This window comes from Entelurus aequoreus, linkage group LG03, assembly GCF_033978785.1.
Source record: "Entelurus aequoreus isolate RoL-2023_Sb linkage group LG03, RoL_Eaeq_v1.1, whole genome shotgun sequence".
NCBI lineage: Eukaryota > Metazoa > Chordata > Actinopteri > Syngnathiformes > Syngnathidae > Entelurus > Entelurus aequoreus.
The window spans coordinates 77056412-77073576 of NC_084733.1; the positions used below are offsets into that span (position 1 = coordinate 77056412).

Below are 17165 nucleotides of genomic sequence, written 5' to 3' on the forward strand. Positions count from 1 at the left end.
ATGACAGAAAATATTTAAGAAGCACTGCTTTATGTATAGCCTCCTGAGAGCAGCGGGAATCTGTGGACATGCACAACAGGTTATTTTTTTCCCGAAATGTGTAACTCTTATTAACAACAAAAAACACAAACAAAGTCCACAGCAGAGGAAACTGGCTCTCAGCTTTTTTGTACTGAACAGCCCTGACGGAGACATATTTCTACTCTTTTGTCAAACTGTTTCCAATGAGATCTGAGTCTTGGAAAAACTTAATTTAATTTAATGTTGATATGTTTCACATATTATTCATTGAACACGCTAATATTAATCCAAGATAAGCTAAAATATGGAATAAATGCAAAGAAAAAAGGACCAACATCTCAGCTTTGTGGTATTAGTGACAAAGAGACCAATATTGAACAAGTTCCCTTGTGGATCAATAAAGTTTGTCTAATGTCTAATGTCAAATTGGTATTATTATGATTTTGGCACACTAAATCACATTGTCTAGGGCTTTCACATACTCAATCACTTACCAAATCTTGCAATGAATATGTTGGCCAAAATGCATATATTATGACCAAATTCTGCTCGGAGAGTGAGCATTACAGACCTCAATTACCAGGTCATCAGATGCACATAAACACATACTGTTGATAGACGGTCATTATGGTTTTTAGGTGCCATTTTAGTAGATTTGGCCCATTTCCATTTCTATTTTCTTTTGTTTTTGTGTGATGTTCTAATGTGGGTCATGTTGGATTTTACTGGCAGATGGCAAATGGCCACATGGTATTTTACAAACCCCTACTTCAGGTTGTCAATTTGATGATTGACAACCAAGTTTTTGTGAAACTTTTTTCAACTTTAAATTAGCATTTTGACGCCCTACACGTCATGTATAATCTTATAGTTTACATATTCATTTTCATACAATGCTACCTCAGTTTTCGTATGACCTACTTTTTGTATAACTCGATTTTCTGCGGAAAATTTTAGCCAAAAGTTTGGTCATATCCCATCTAGATTATCATACGTCACTGGTCTATTTGCCCATGCATGGAGTGCCCAAACAGAGACTCTCAATACTTACTCAAACTCTATGCTTTTTGTATTGAGTATGACTACAAATGAAGCCACCATGGGGCCAACGAAAGTTGTGACTGCCCGCAATTTGTTAAAAAAAAAAGATAAAGACTGTTAAATTCAAGAAGGAGTTCTTCCATTCTTCTTCTACCTCTGTAATTATCAAGAGTCTTCAATAAATGTAAAAGTGATGTTCACTTATCAATTTAATTTATCATTTATATGTACAGTGCATCCGGAAGGTAGTCACAGCGCTTCACTTTTTCTACATTCTGTTATGTTACAGCCTTATCCCAAAATGGAATACATTCATTTGTGTCCTCAAAATTCTACAGACAATACCTCATAATGACAATGTGAAAAAAATGTTTTATTTTCTTAAAAAAAATAAAATATCACATGTGCAAAGGTATTCTCAGCATGTGCTTAATACTTTGGGAAAAATTACAGCTTAAAGTCTTTTTGATTATGATGCCACAAGGTTGGCACACCTATCTTTGGGCAGTTATCTCTTTAAAGCACCTCTCAAGCAGGTTGGATGATAAGTGTTGGTTTTTATCTACAATTTTTCTGTACATTGCTGCATTCATATTTCCCTCTATCCTGAATAGTCTCCCAGTTCCTGCCACTGAAAAACATCCCCACAGCATGATGCTGCCACCACTATGCTTCACTGTAGGGATGGTATTGGCCTGATGAACAATTCCTGGTTTCCTCCAAACATGATGCCTGGCATTCACGTCAAAGAGTTCAATCTTTGTCTCATCAGACCGTCAGATCAGATCTCATGGTCTGAGAGTCTTTCAGGGGCCTTTTGGCAAACTTTTTTTTTGTAAGAAATGGCTTCAATCTAGCCTCTATGCCATACAGGCCTGATTGGTGGGTTGTTGCAGAGATGGTTGTCCTTCTGGAAGGTTCTCCTTTCTCCACAGAGGAATGCTATAGCTTTGACTGAGTGACCATCAGGTTCTTGGTCACCTCCCTGACTAGACTAAGATGAATGCAGCAATGTACAGAGACATCCTGGATGAAAACCAACGCTTCCCATACATCTTAATGGTGCTTGAGAGGTGCTGCAAAGAGGAATGTGCGGAACTGCCCAAAGAAAAGTGTGCCAAGTTTGTGGCATCATTTTCAAAAAGATTTGAGGCTGTAATTGCCGCCAAAGGTGCATCAAAAAAGTATTGAGCAAAGGTTGTAAATAATTATGTACATATTTAATTAGCAAGATAGAAATAAAAATAAACACATTTTCATCATGGATTGTTTTGTGTAGAATTTTGAGGACAACAATGAATGTATTCCATATTGGAATGAGGCACACATTTTTTCACATAAGAAAATGTGAAAAAAGTGAAGCGCTGCAAATACTTTAGGCATGAAATGTATTTTGCTTGAAAAACTATAATTATTCTCTATAAAATGTGATATTTGTGTTTATCTAAAACGGATTAATTGGATTTACATTGTCAGAACATTTTCTTCAGTTTTGGTACGATTAGGTTTCCGTGTGACATTTTGAAAAGGAAAACCTAGGTGCCAGGGTAAATAAGTTGCCTTAAATAGGTGATACTTACATATGGCCATGGGGAGGAAAGAGGTGCTGAGGTACTCAATGATGTCTTTGTGGAGGAAAGGGGGAAATGTGGCTAAAGTGGAGATCATAGTATAGGGCAAAGTGCTGAGAATATCGTCACTGAGAAAGGGCAGAAGGCAAGTTGTTGTGTAAAATATGGACTGGCCCAGATCTGTTGAGAAAGGGGAGAGGCAAAAGAGACAAGAGAGAGATACACAGACACTCATTCAATGAGCTGTCCATACAGTACTCACATACTGTATGCAGCCACAAAGCTACAAATACACATTATTTATCAATACAGCAATAAAAGAAAAGAACAATTGACATTTTTAAAGATTGCATCGCACTCTAGTCAAGGTGATGGGATTTCATGCTTTCTGGCTATCTTTAACAGTGGTCAAATATTTATGAAAAATAAAATGAATTAAAAAAAAAAAAAACAGTGGAAATCATTCCCTGGTGCGCTAACAAAGTCAAAGTTGCCTGACAGTATGTTTTCCATTTAGCATAATCGCATGAGCATAAGCATTTTCTCCCACTGCACATAACAAACATGCGGTCGAATATGATGCAGAGAAGAGGCTGGTGTGTCCAATGGCTTATGAACGATTAGGTTGACAGGATCCAGCGTGCTCCCAATCACCCCATGCATCCCTCAAGATCCTCAGCGGGACTTTTCTCTCCATCCCGTTACAAAAGAGGCCAAAAAAGCGGAAGTGGCTTCATGCAGGCCAGACGGCTCAGGGGGAGGATGATGATGACAAACAGTGTTGCACTGGGGCCTTGACTCACCATGCTGACCGTGCTGCAGCAGGGGCACCAGGTCAAGCAGGGTCACGAGGGTCACATAGAGGCCCTGATAGTCCAGAGAGGGGTACTCTGAGAGCTGAGCGTCCCGACTCTGCTGCCCCTGCCCCCCGCGGTCTGACGGGGCATCGCGCAGAACGCTGTAAAGGAGGGAGCGAGTAACTGTAGGGTTGATGGAACTGACTTGTGGTCTTAGAGATGGGGTGAGTGGGAATGGCACAGGAAAAAGACACATGGTCATGGGCACGGCCAAATGGGAAGCTTCCTGGTTCTCCTTCCTGCCTGTGCGGGACAGAATGCTGCTCCGGGGTGGGGAGGGAGGGGGAGGGGAGGGAAGGGGGAACAAGGGAAAAAAAGAGACAACAAAGACACAAAAAAACAGCACATTACATTGAAATGGCACTACAGAGACAGCGTAAATAGAAAAAAACAAACCCAGATAAACCCCACATAGGATGCAGTGTCTCACTATTTGACTGTATTGCTCTGCTCGCTCTGTTCACTATGTCACTTTAGGTCAATTTGTCCGCATTTGTCAGACTTGGGGAAAGAAAAAGGAAAACACATGAGCACAAACTGCGATGATCACTGCATCTCATGCGTATCTGGTGACAAGGAGCAAAAATATAAAAATGGCATGTTTTCAGTGGCAACCCCATACTTCTCCAAAATGAAGGCAGGGGCAGAGCAAACGTGTCTGCCCCTCGTTAGCTGCCAACTTTCCAATCAGCGAGGTTGGTGGCTGCCATGCAAAAAAGGCCAATGTGCAGGCGTGGAATTTGTGGGAAGAAAAAAACAAAAAACAAAACAAAAATTTCCTTGTCTTTAGTGGGGCTGTCAAAGATGGGAGTGACACCAACTTGGTTTAGGGAAAATACAGAGGTGACACTTTTGAAACATGCTTCAGCCAGTAATAAACATGTGTGTGAGCTTGGATCAAAAGCTCCGACGTCACAGCACATGTTTATTGCACCAGAGAAATAATGTCCGTATGCATACAATATGATACTGCACCAGTATCATCGGGAGAAATAATGAGATCCAACAGGCATATGGATTCAGGTTTTTAAAATAAATGTCACTAATCTACGGTAGAGGAGAAACTAGAATGACAAAGGAATAGGTTGTATAGAGGGGGGAATGTTTGTGAGCTAATGCAGGATGGACACTTGTGTTTGCTGTCCCCTGGGGAGGGTGGTGGACATATTGCGTTTTAAGAGGGAAAACAAAAAGAAAAAACTAGTCGGGTTGAGTGTGGAGGAGGGGAGGAGGGGCTAGAAAGCATTGCTCATTTACTGCAGTGCACACTATAGTTTGTATTCACCTGACGTCACGTCCGGCTCATTAACTATGCAAGGCTCCAAGTGGTGGTCAAGCGAGCCTCTGCCCTATGCTTGCATTGTTTTAGGCTGTATGAGCCGTTCAAATCGGTCAAAAACTTCTCCAGAGTTCTTCGAGAGGTAATTAAGAAGGGCGAAAGAGTGCACGATTTTACAAACGACGATGAGAAAATTGGCTCTCGAATATAGCTCTCCGGTCCAAGGGAAAAGAGTTAAAGAATGCACGAGTTTGCAGGGATCACTTTGTTGAAGATTTGTTTGATGTATCTACAAAAGGTAGTATTTCCCATTTAAGTATTATCTACATATCATTTCTATTTTATCTTGTTTCTGAGTTTTTAAATCGCATTTTTGCCGCACATGTTTCGTAAACCACCAACTCGGCGAGTCTAAATAAAAGAAAGCAAATGTGAGCAAAACCTAAAAGAGTTAAAGGCCTACTGAAATGAATTTTTTTTATTTAAACGGGGATAGCAGATCTATTCTATGTGTCATACTTGATCATTTCGCGATATTGCCATATTTTTGCTGAAAGGATTTAGTATAGAACAACGACGATAAAGATTGCAACTTTTGGTATCTGATAAAAAAAAGGCTTGCACCTACCGGAAGTAGCGTGACGTAGTCAGTTGAACATATACGCAAAGTTCCCTATTGTTTACAATGATGGCCGCATGAAGTGAGAGAGATTCGGACCGAGAAAGCGACAATTTCCCCATTAATTTGAGCGAGGATGAAAGATTTGTGGATGAGTAAAGTGCAAGTGAAGGACTAGTGGGGAGTTGAAGCTATTCAGATAGGGAAGATGCTGTGAGAGCCGGGGGTGACCTGATATTCAGCTGGGAATGACTACAACAGTAAATAAACACAAGCCATATATATACTCTATTAGCCACAACACAACCAGGCTTATATTTAATATGCCACAAATTAATCCTGCATAAAAACACCTGCGTGTTTGTTATGCTAGCTCCTAGCTCCTCTGCTAGCTCCTAGCTCCATAGAACACGCCAATACAATTCAAACACCTGATCAACACACACAATCACTCAGCCCAAAAGACCGTTTACCTAACCCAAGGTTCATAAAGCTTATATATTTTTAAAAAGTTACGTACGTGACGCGCACATACGGTCAAGTTATCGAATGTTTAGCAGCCAAGGCTGCATACTCACGGTACCTGATATTCAGCTGGGAATGACTACAACAGTAAATAAACACAAGACATATATATACTCTATTAGCCACAACACAACCAGGCTTATATTTAATATGCCACAAATTAATCCTGCATAATAACACCTGCGTGTTTGTTATGCTAGCTCCTAGCTCCTCTGCTAGCTCCTAGCTCCATAGAACACGCCAATACAATTCAAACACCCGATCAACACACACAATCACTCAGCCCAAAAGACCGTTCACCTAACCCAAGGTTCATAAAGCTTATATATTTTTAAAAAGTTACGTACGTGACGCGCACGTACGGTACGGTACGTGTTATGCTAGCTCCTAGCTCCTCTGCTAGCTCCTAGCTCCATAGAACACGCCAATACAATTCAAACACATGATCAACACACACAATCACTCAGCCCAAAAGACCGTTCACCTAACCCAAGGTTCATAAAGCTTATATATTTTAAAAAAGTTACGTACATACGCAAAAAAAAGCCAAAGCTGCATACTCACAGTAGCACGTCTGCGTCTTTGTCATCCAAATCAAAGTAATCCTGGTAAGAGTCTGTGTTGTCCCAGTTCTCTACAGGCGTCTGTGTATCCAAATCAAAAGTCCTCCTGGTTAGAGTCTCTGTTATCCGAGTTCTTCCATCTTGACTGCATCTTTCGGGAATGTAAGCAAAGAAGCGCCGGCTGTGTACTGTTGTGGCTGACTACGTTCGAAAAATACGTCCATTTCGCACCGACAACTTTCTTCTTTGCTTGCTCGGCTTCCTTCTCCATAATGCAATGAACATGATTGAAACAGATTCACGAACACAGATGTCCAGAATACTGTGGAATTATGAAATGAAAACAGAGCTTTTTCGTATCGGCTTCAATGTGGAAGGCATACCCGTGTTCGCCGGGCTACGTCACACGCATACGTCACACGCAGAGGCGTTTCGAACCGGAAGTTTAGCGGCAAATTTAAAATGTCACTTTATAAGTTAACCCGGCCGTATTGGCATGTGTTATAATGTTAAGATTTCATCATTGATATATAAACTATCAGACTGCGTGGTCGGTAGTAGTGGGTTTCAGTAGGCCTTTAAGCTTTAACCAAAGGCAGCAATCATAAATGAAGCTTTCAGCACAAACACAACGTTGAGATCTATAACTATATTTTGATAAAGACGGGTAATGCCACGCGTATTCATAACAACGTTGTCAACAACAACAAAGTAACATGGCCAGGCAGTTACAGTGAGCTGCGATCACTTCTGCGACTTTTTCACCACCAGCCAGGTCTTTAGTGGTGTCTCCGATTATCTCTACGAGTGGTTCACATAATGGTAAAATGAAAATCAATCAATCGAGGCTATCAAGTGCTATTCCCAGTTTGTTTACAAGGACGCGTCCTCACATGACGTGAAGTTAAATCATGAAATGCAACCTTAAATGAGCAAAAACGATGCATGATTTATCCGGGAGAGTCTTAATACCAATTTCCTTGACCCAGCCACACACAGTTGTAGGCCTCTGTGCTTTTCCAAGCTTTCATATGTTTTGTCGTGTAAAATGACATCTGGCGCACCAAGTAGTTTGACATGTTTGGGTACACGACAGATGGATAATCCTTGAGATCATTTGACACATATTTTTTGATAACAGGTTCGATTCTATTCCTAAGTTAGATTTTTTGCTCGTATCTGCTTTTAACGGTAAGATCTAGACCCCTTTCGTACTCATATAGTCCGCACGCTGTTTGCTGCACGGTGGCCATATTGGTTTGGTTGACCACCCCCGGGAGCAATCTATATAGTAATAATTAGACCTGGTTTAACAGGCCAGTGACTGCACTCATATTAAAAAGTTTGGTAAAAGCATGTTGGTGATTGGGGAAGTCAAATCTCATTTTTTAACATGAAATGTTTGGCTCTAGCAGCAAAATGCAACATTTTACAAATTATCAGTGTACAGTGGATGCAGAAAGTCAATGCGCGGCCATTAAAATAACACATTTTTAGTAATTTTGAGAGAAAAAAAGACCATTTAAAATAATTTCAAAACCTAATAACTGGTACCATTTTGTGAATGATAAATGAGCTACAAGATGATTGTATGTCCTTCAACTGATCACCAAGCCAGGGTGTACCCAGCTGGTATAAACTCCAGCTCACCCGCCACCCTAATACTGTAATTGTGCACGCCTTAAAACTAATACTTTGTTGAAACACTATATAAATTCAATGGCAGCATTCAGTCTTTAGTGGTATATCCAAATATATGATATAGACTCCTACTAATTGCTTTTATCATGATTTTTTTTGGTCCTAAATTATGCATTTTCGAGGCTAAAAATGGCTAAATAAACTACAAATATCAATAATACAGTAATATTGGCCACTTGAGGACACTTGAGTAATATTGGCCACTTGAGCGTGCTGTTCAGTATTGTGGCTACTGATTGGCTAAAAAAGTTGTAAAGGATGACTAAAAGGTGTTGTTTAATGTCTAGAGGGCTCTTATAATGTTGAAAAATGTATATAGAAGGTTTATAACAGTTTTTTATGCTAGAGCTATTAAGATATTTGGTTTAAAAGTAATAATTCCTACTTTGCTAAAAAAAATTTTATCGCGGTCATGTCAGGAAACTTATTAGCAGCGATAAACAAGGGGTGACTGTACCTCAGTTTCCGTATGCCCCACTTGTCATGTACTTTAATTTTCAGTATTCGACAACAATTTTCACCAAAAATGTTGCGCTTCTTGGTTTAGTTACAACTAAACATTCTGTGTGACAAACTGGTTTGTTTGCCAGTGTATCATTCCCCCGGAATCAATTGCTCAAACAAAGAATCTCTTTTTATTTTAATTCCAAAAAAAAATACACATTGGGGCCAAAAAAAGTAGTGAGTGCCAGCACTTTGATAAGGAAGGGGAGAAACACACCTGAATTTAACAAATAATTCATAGCAGAATCACCAACCTTCTTCAATAAAGGTTAAAATTATTGATTTAATGTGTCATTTATATGTACAGTATATCACATTGTTTTCTGCACGTACAACAAAAATGATTCTCGATTAAATGTGTTTTGTGTTAATATCTTTTTTTGGATTAACTGCTTCGTTTTCATACAATTCGGTCTTTGTCTGACTTATAGGAGTCGTACCGAGGTACTACGGTATATCTTAATCAGCAGAGCGCTCAGCCCTCATAAGATCAGACTGTTTGATTTGGATGCATGTTTGGGGTAATTGGCATGCTACAGGTGCTTCAACAAAGTACAGTAGGCTACTGTTCGTATACAACTTTTTATTTTTAATTATTCTCTCAATTACATTGTTTAAACATTCCATCTCTATACCACGTGTCCTGATTAGGAGTTGGAACCTAACCAAGCTGACTTTGGGCAAAAGGCAGGGTACATCCTGGATTGGTCACCACAGGGCACATAAAAACAAACAACCATTCACATTTACATTCACACCTACTGGCAATTTAGAGTCTCCAATTAACCCAACTTGCATGTTTTTGGGAAAGTACCTGGAGATAACCCATGCAAGCACAGGGACAAAAGAAATCAAGTTTGGAAAAAATTTATATTGGCCTTTTCACAAATCACAAAATGTGGTATTTGAATAGCGGTGTATTGACTTTTTACAGCCACTGTAACATTTTGTCACAGAACCAAGTCAATACACAGACTGAATAATAGAACCTCTGGTTGTTTTCACTGCCCATTTCTCATCTACAACACGTCATCGATTTGAACCATGAACAACACGCAGACGCACTTGCACGCATACATTGGACGTGTGCACGCAAACACAAACGCACACTGTGTGTGTCTGGACACACACACACAAAAGTATACACACATATACACATAAAACACATGTAGAAATGCACTGATATAGACACGTGACATTGACTGTCCAACTCTGAGCTGTCAGTTCAATGCATAATCACACTTTTTGCTAAAATAATGGTCAGATAATGTTTTTTTTAATTCTCCTTATTATTTAAAGTAGCATGTGAATATGCAACTATTCTAGCTTACATGACATTGCCACTTGAGACGGATTGTCACGCTTGCAGCATTTATTCTGTCATGTGCTAAAGAAAGAAAAAAAAATGCAATTCTATGTCCCTCAAAGTATGAAAAATAAAGTGTCTTTTTAGAACAATATCTTAGTTGAAAATGTGGATCAGCCTCCAGTAATCCCTTGGTTTTTATATGTGAGCAAAGACTGCAGTAGGGATGCAGAATATCCTGTCATTTCATGAGGAATGACATATTTGATGTGTCTAACTAAAATGGCTGTGCCGGAGGAAGAAAATAACATGTTCTTCCTCAGCCTTCCCGTGGGAGCAGGCTGACCCTCGCAACCATAGAGCAGCCCTCCGTAAGCCCCTCAGGGAGGAGCACATCAGGCTACACCAGGGAAGCGTCCATCCAGCAGCTGACCACTAAATCAATATGCTGGAGCTGCGCATTTGCTCTTTTTCTCCATCTATCTCATATCATATTGTCAGTAAAATGGTGTCACTACTATCAAAACAGTGCTTGGTTAAAATATCTGACCCAAAAAAGACTATCAAACATTGTGTAATGTGTTACCTGTCTCCAGAGCAGGTGTACTTACCTGAGCAGGGTTTGGGAAAAGTATTTCAGTGTGTTTGCAATGTCAGTTCCAGAGGGCACGGGGTAAATATTGTGTTGCACACGGTTGTGATACTCTTGCAAGTATCGTATCTTAGAAGCAACTACAGACAAAATAAAGAGCAGAGTGACAAGCCAGTCAGCAATTTCAAGTACTATCACACTGCGTTGATCAAATGTAGTTGAAGTGAAATTATTCTACTGATGCCCCCATTACAATATTAAAAAGAGGCTGCGTTTTCATCATGTGACCTTTTTTTGTTCTCTCTATGGGGTTACAGGAAGCCAGAGGGGAGGCGCTAACCTACTGCTTACAGCAGTAAACAAAGGGATCCTGGTTCAAGAATCAAGACAAGCCCAATTTGCCTACTCTGTGTTTTAATTTGCTTTAAATTAAGCATTGAGTGTGCACTAGCTTTGTACACAACATAAAAAGAAAAACGTGCTATGACCACAAGCAGGGTTCCATTCCGCTATTGCTGGTATGTCAAACTTCTTTTATTTGAGGGCCATATCGCAGTTATGGCTGTCCTCAGAAGGTCGTTTGTAACTATAGTATATTCATTTAAATGTATAGGGGTTCACCCATGATATAGATGCACTTGCTTTTTTTCTACTAGTTACGCTGTAAAAGAAATCTGTAAGTTTTATGGTAAAAAAAAACGGCAACACATTTTGCCAGAATATTTCCTATAGTATATTACTCTAAATGGAAAAATGGTACCACTGTGTTACAGTAAAATTGTGTATTAACATAATTTCTGACTATAAATCGCTACTTTTTTTTTACCAGGCTGTGAACCCTGCAGCTTATAATATGTTGCAGTTGATTTATGGATTCTTATTCGCTAATGGCCATAATGTTTCATATTCAACAAATAGTTGTTGTTATTGTGTGTGCTATGGCACCATCTTTTGGACAAGTTCGCTCACCGCAGGTGGTGCGGGTTGAAAATGTACTTCCTGTTTTGTGCCTTGAACCAGAAAAATAACCGGCCGTAGCGTTTCTGCTTCAAGGGGTTATTCGTTCATCACTCTAAGCAACGTTTGTAAGTTTTACAATATAACTAAAGCAATTCACACTAATTAAACCGTCCCATGTGTGATGTCTGTAGGAGTGTGTTCATGCATATTGTACGTGCTATCGTAATATAATCAAGTCGTTAGCACTAGCGAATATGTTTACACGTTACAAGTGTTTGTGTTCGTATCTTTAACTTACGATGTATGTATTGTTTCAGTTTCAAAAATGTACCAAAACATCACTTTGGAGTTATTGAGTCTGTTTAGCTGATTGAAGAGCTTGCTTCCGCAGCTAGTGGGTCCATCATGATGACTTTTGTTTTGTTTGCTATGTGACAGGCACCGCTTTAAAACAATTAAGCTATGGAAAAAATATTTACACAATCTTTCGTAGGGTTAGGGTTAAAGGAGCCATATGTACTAATTTCATGTCAAGTCATCATTAAATGGTCCTAGTATGTCAAAAGGAATTAATAAATCATGTTCCTGTATAACTGATAACAGTAGTTCGGCCGGGATATGCTCATTTCAAAATTTGACTTGCGGCCCCAAAATATTGTTATTGTTTTCATTTCAATGTCCCGCCCTCCACCGTTTGACCAATTAAAAAGTCTGTGAGTGTGTCACATCCAGGTTGCCAGTCACCTTCATTGAGCTACTGCCACTGGTAAAGTTACAAAACATGTCAGACCTTAGTAAATCTAAAAGGTGTCATTACGATTCTCAACTTCTTCATGACAAAGCCAGGAACAAAACGAGGATTTGTATCGGGGATGCCTTTGAAAGATGGAGACGATTGAAGGCGCAGAAGATTTTTTCATTTGACGTCAAACTTGTTCATTTCCTATTTGATAGGTAAGTCAGGCATTTACGTTTTCTTATTACTTATAATAAATGGAAATGGACATTTCGTATGTAAACTATATTGTCCAATATAGTCTATGATCTTGTCTAACAAAGCTAGTATGTTCGTGCAACGAATGCTTAGCATGCTAGCCCGGTCAATGACACATCGACATATAGGCTAACAGGGGAAATATATGCCTGTTAGCCTGTATGTCGATGTGTATTACAACTGACATGGCAACATATATTTTCGACGAATAAAACCTATGTGGATATGGGTAGTGTCAGTGCCTATTTCGTTCTCAATATGACGATACGCTGAGGAAATGTGTTCCAGTTAATTGCAGTTTCTGGTACTGTATGTGCATCACACACATATGGGGTGGTATTTGCTTAGCACAATATAATGCATTACATGTAATGATTTTCTACTTTGTGTATTGACATGGTAGTAGGCTATATGATGTATGTGTTACGTGGTTTTGCCTAACGTGGGTTGGCTCATAGAATTGCATTCTGCACTGAAAGATGGTGATGTGTGTACATGAAAGGGAATGCAGTGCGTCAGGTTGGATGCAACATGAGTTATGCTGAACGAAATGTGGCGGTAATTTTACTCTTGGCCTTGGCTTGCCATGAAAGTAGGCCTATGCAATATATAATATACTATATATTATTAGATATAATTATTTCGATGGTGGTCCGTGCGGTCAAACTAGACATTTTAGCAGGGTGCCAACAATCTGTCCCGACTCCCGACGAAAATATTGCTGCGTACCTTAACAAACATTTGGCTAATCGACATCTGTAAAATGTAGCATAATTATTTAGTAAACCATCTTGCAAGAAGCATAAACAAGAGAAACCTACGGCGTAGGACTAATCGGTTGCCATTTGAAGTTCCTTGGAGTAGGATTCGGATTCTGCTGCATATCTGGCAACCTCAGTCATGGAGAGTGGGAGGGAACTACAGAATTTTGACCATGATTGCAGTACCATTACTGGCCACATTATTACATATGGCACCTTTAATATACAGTGTATCTGTGACTTATAGCCCGTTGCATCTAATAAATGTAAAAAAAAATATTTCTTAAATACCGGTGTGCTCTATAGCCAGGAACATTTGGTACTGTAATAGGAAAAAACTGTAGCATTGTTTTTACAGTAAAATCTACAGTTGTTGTTTTTATGGTTTATTACTGTAAATTGAAAAATGGTGCAACAGCATTTTTAATAGTAAAATTCTGGTGACTGAGCTACCAGTTGTTTTAACAGTAAAATCTGCTGTCATTTTTACAGTGTACCAACTGATGGATAATTTGCTTTAAAATCATGAGTCAAGCAGGTTATTCAGATTTATTTTTATTTTTAACAAATAATGTTTGGAACGTATGTTAATATAGTAATTCTTGCATTATTAGATAATATTGAAGATATACAATTGCATTCACTAAATGTATTTTTTTCTGTCAAAATTGAAAGACCAAATACATCAAGTTATAAAAGATGGACACATTATTCTCAGGCTTTCGCAGGCCATATGAAATTATGTGACAGGCCAAATCTGGTTTGACATCTGTGCTATATTGTATGGCACAATGGGCCTGATGTACTAAGTTTAAAATACCACAAGCTGAACAGTGCCTTCAAACTATAAAATAGTGAGTACTTCTAGTGGGAGTGCTGTGTGTGATCTACTAAGACAGCAGTTGAAATTGAAAAGTGGTGCAGATTGCATTTTGTGGTGCAATTTACAATGGAAACCACTTTTTTGCGCACTGAAGGTGGGAGAGGCTGTTGCACTAACAGCGAATGTGAACATGCATATTGCAAGAAGTCTTTGTCACATAGTGAGCCGTGAGATACAGTCTGGTGTGCCGTTGGAGAAGATCTAATTTCACCTATTTGGGTTAAAAACATTTTTTGCAAACCAGTAATTATAGTCTGCAAATTATGTGTTGTTGTTGAGTGTCGGTGCTGGCTAGAGCTCGGCAGAGTAACCGTGTAATACTCTTCCATATCAGTAGGTGGCAGCCCGTAGCTAATTGCTTTGTAGATGTCGGAAACAGCGGGAGGCAGTGTGCAGGTAAAAAGGTGTCTTATGCTTAAACCAAAAATAAACAAAAGGTGAGTGCCCCTAAGAAAAGTCATTGAAGCTTAGGGATAGCTATGCAGAACGAAACTAAAACTGAACTGGCTACCAAGTAAACAAAAATAGAAGGCTGGTCGACAGCAAAGACTTACTGTAGAGCAAAGACGGCGTCCACAAAGTACATCCGAACAATGACATGACAATCAACAATGTCCCCACAAAGAAGGATAAAAACAACTGAAATAGTCTTCATTGCTAAAACAAAGTAGATGCGGGAAATATCGCTCAAAGGAAGATATGAAACTGCTACAGGAAAATACCAAAAAAAGAGAAATAGCCACCAAAAGAGGAGCGCAAGACAAGAACTAAAACACTACACTCAGGAAAATAGCAAAAAACTCAAAATAAGTCACGGCGTGATGTGACAGGTCGTGACAGTATACCTACTTTGAGACAAGAGCTGTAGTGGTGCATGGTTGGCTATGGTTTAAATTCATATCCAACAATTGACAATGACAATTGACAATTGACAATTGACAATGACTTTTTATTGTCAACTGAGTTTTGTTTTATAATGATTTGGTGTGCCTCTGAATTTTTTCAACGCAAAAAATGTGCCTTGGCTCAAAAAAGGTTGAAAAACACTGACATAGGGGATTTGTTAGTCATATATCTTCTATATGAAAAAACGAACATCAACAAAAAAAAAAAAAACACCAGCAGGCACAAAAGCGCGTTGGTTTTAATCAACCTCTTCAGTCATCCAGGAGCTATAAAATTAAAAAAATATATTGTTAATCAGACAGTATGTCTGATATTTTAATTTTTAACAGTCCATAGAGGTTGACAAGCATAGCCGTGTGTGTAACTGTGTCAGTTGCACATCCTTTTATGATGCGCTAAATAAAAATATCGCTCACAATTGAGTGGTTCATTTAGCCTACTAATGTGTATTTATAAATGGTTGATTTATATAGGCTAGTAAGGTAAAGTTTTGTACCTGACAAGTTTCGGCTATCTTGCTTCTGCAGCCTTCCTCAGAGGTGTCATGTGACAAACAATTGAGTGTTTTCTTAATAAAATAATAACTATGCGCAGAATAATGACATTTGCATCTTCTCCTCCCAGTATTGTGTGCCGCTTATTCTGCCCACTAAAGAGACACAATCCTCTGTGCACACGTTTATTGGATCAGTTTTGCATGTGTTATAAAGTTTACACTTAATTTAGTACATGCAAATATTTAGTAGATCAGGCCCAAAATATTTTGGTGTGTGACAGTTAGGGATGGGTACCTTTCATGTGAATTGATACAATACTGATTCCTGGTACCTAGGAAAGGATACCGGTACTTAACTTTCAGCACTTGTGGGTGTGTTCATGTGTTAATAAAAATAGATTTGTTTATTAATACAATCTCATTTTATAATTTAACTTTTAACATTGAGCTGATAATGATAGCTTTGCTGTACATGTATTAGACTTCTGAGTCTCATTTGCAAGTATTACATAGTAGAGTTTACATGCAGTTGCAATTCCAAGATATTAGATGGCAGTAGTGTATAGGCTACAGCAGAGGTCCCCAAACTTTTTTGTACCACGGACCGATTAAATGTAGGCATTATTTTCACTGACCGGTATTCCACACATGGCAGATAAATACAGCAAAAATAGGTGCAAAAGCCTAAAGACTGACCGCACAGTTCCTGTCTTCACAATAAAAGTGCCGCTCCATCGCACCTGTGCTAACAAAATAAGAGTCTCTGAAAGCCAACGCAAACAAGCTAGCAAGCTACGGAGTTTGCCGCCAATGTATTTCTTGTAAAGTGTATAAAAACGAATATGGAAGCTGGACAAATAAGATGCCAAAAACCAACCACATACATGTGGTATTAGACAGAAAGGAGGAACTTTTTTTTTCCTCCATTTGAAAACGTGGACGTTATCAGCACTACTGTCTGATTCCAATCAATGCAAGTCATCAAAATGAGGTAATACACCAACTTATATTCTTGTCTTCATAAAAGAAAGGAATCTATATGTTAAACATGCATGTATATTCATTAAAACACCTTTAACATGTGAACAAAAACAGCAAAATAAATAAATATAAATTATATACCGAATATATAAATGTATGTATGTATATATATATATATATATATATATATATATATATATATATATATATATATATATATATATATATATATATATATATATATATATATATATATATATATATATATATATGTGTGTGTGTATGTATATGTATATATGAGGTAGATCGCCTCGACTTGATCAGCTTTGGCGGGCCAGCTGTGGCCCGCCAAAGCTTTTCAATTGGCCTGCCAAACATCACCCAAATAGGCTTAATGAAACCATTTAAAATAGGCTAGCCAATTTATGCAGTACTGCCGCCACCCCACAGGGGGCAACAGCGAGACATGTGCCTCACAATGAAGCAGCAGTGGGTGAATAGAAGAAGATGGCACTATTGACCCCAAAAAATAAATAAATAAATTACGAAAATCAGACTCAACAATGACTGGATCCCCGGTCTTTCTGTGTAGAGTTTGCATGTTC

The 17165-nt window shown here is 38.7% G+C and overlaps 1 protein-coding gene across 1 annotated transcript in view; it reads right to left on the reverse strand.

Annotated features, from left to right (window-relative positions):
* Positions 1–10711, reverse strand: part of LOC133646887 (protein unc-79 homolog) — a 106562-nt gene extending 95851 nt beyond the window's left edge. Inside the window, exons 1-3 of the mRNA XM_062042777.1 lie at positions 10599–10711; positions 3437–3750; positions 2643–2813 (exon numbers count right to left, since the gene is read on the reverse strand). Of these exons, the coding sequence (XP_061898761.1) occupies positions 2643–2813; positions 3437–3692 (427 nt within the window). The 5' untranslated portion in view covers positions 3693–3750; positions 10599–10711. The remainder of the gene's footprint in view (positions 1–2642; positions 2814–3436; positions 3751–10598) is intronic.
* Between the last annotated feature and the right edge of the window lie 6454 nt (positions 10712–17165).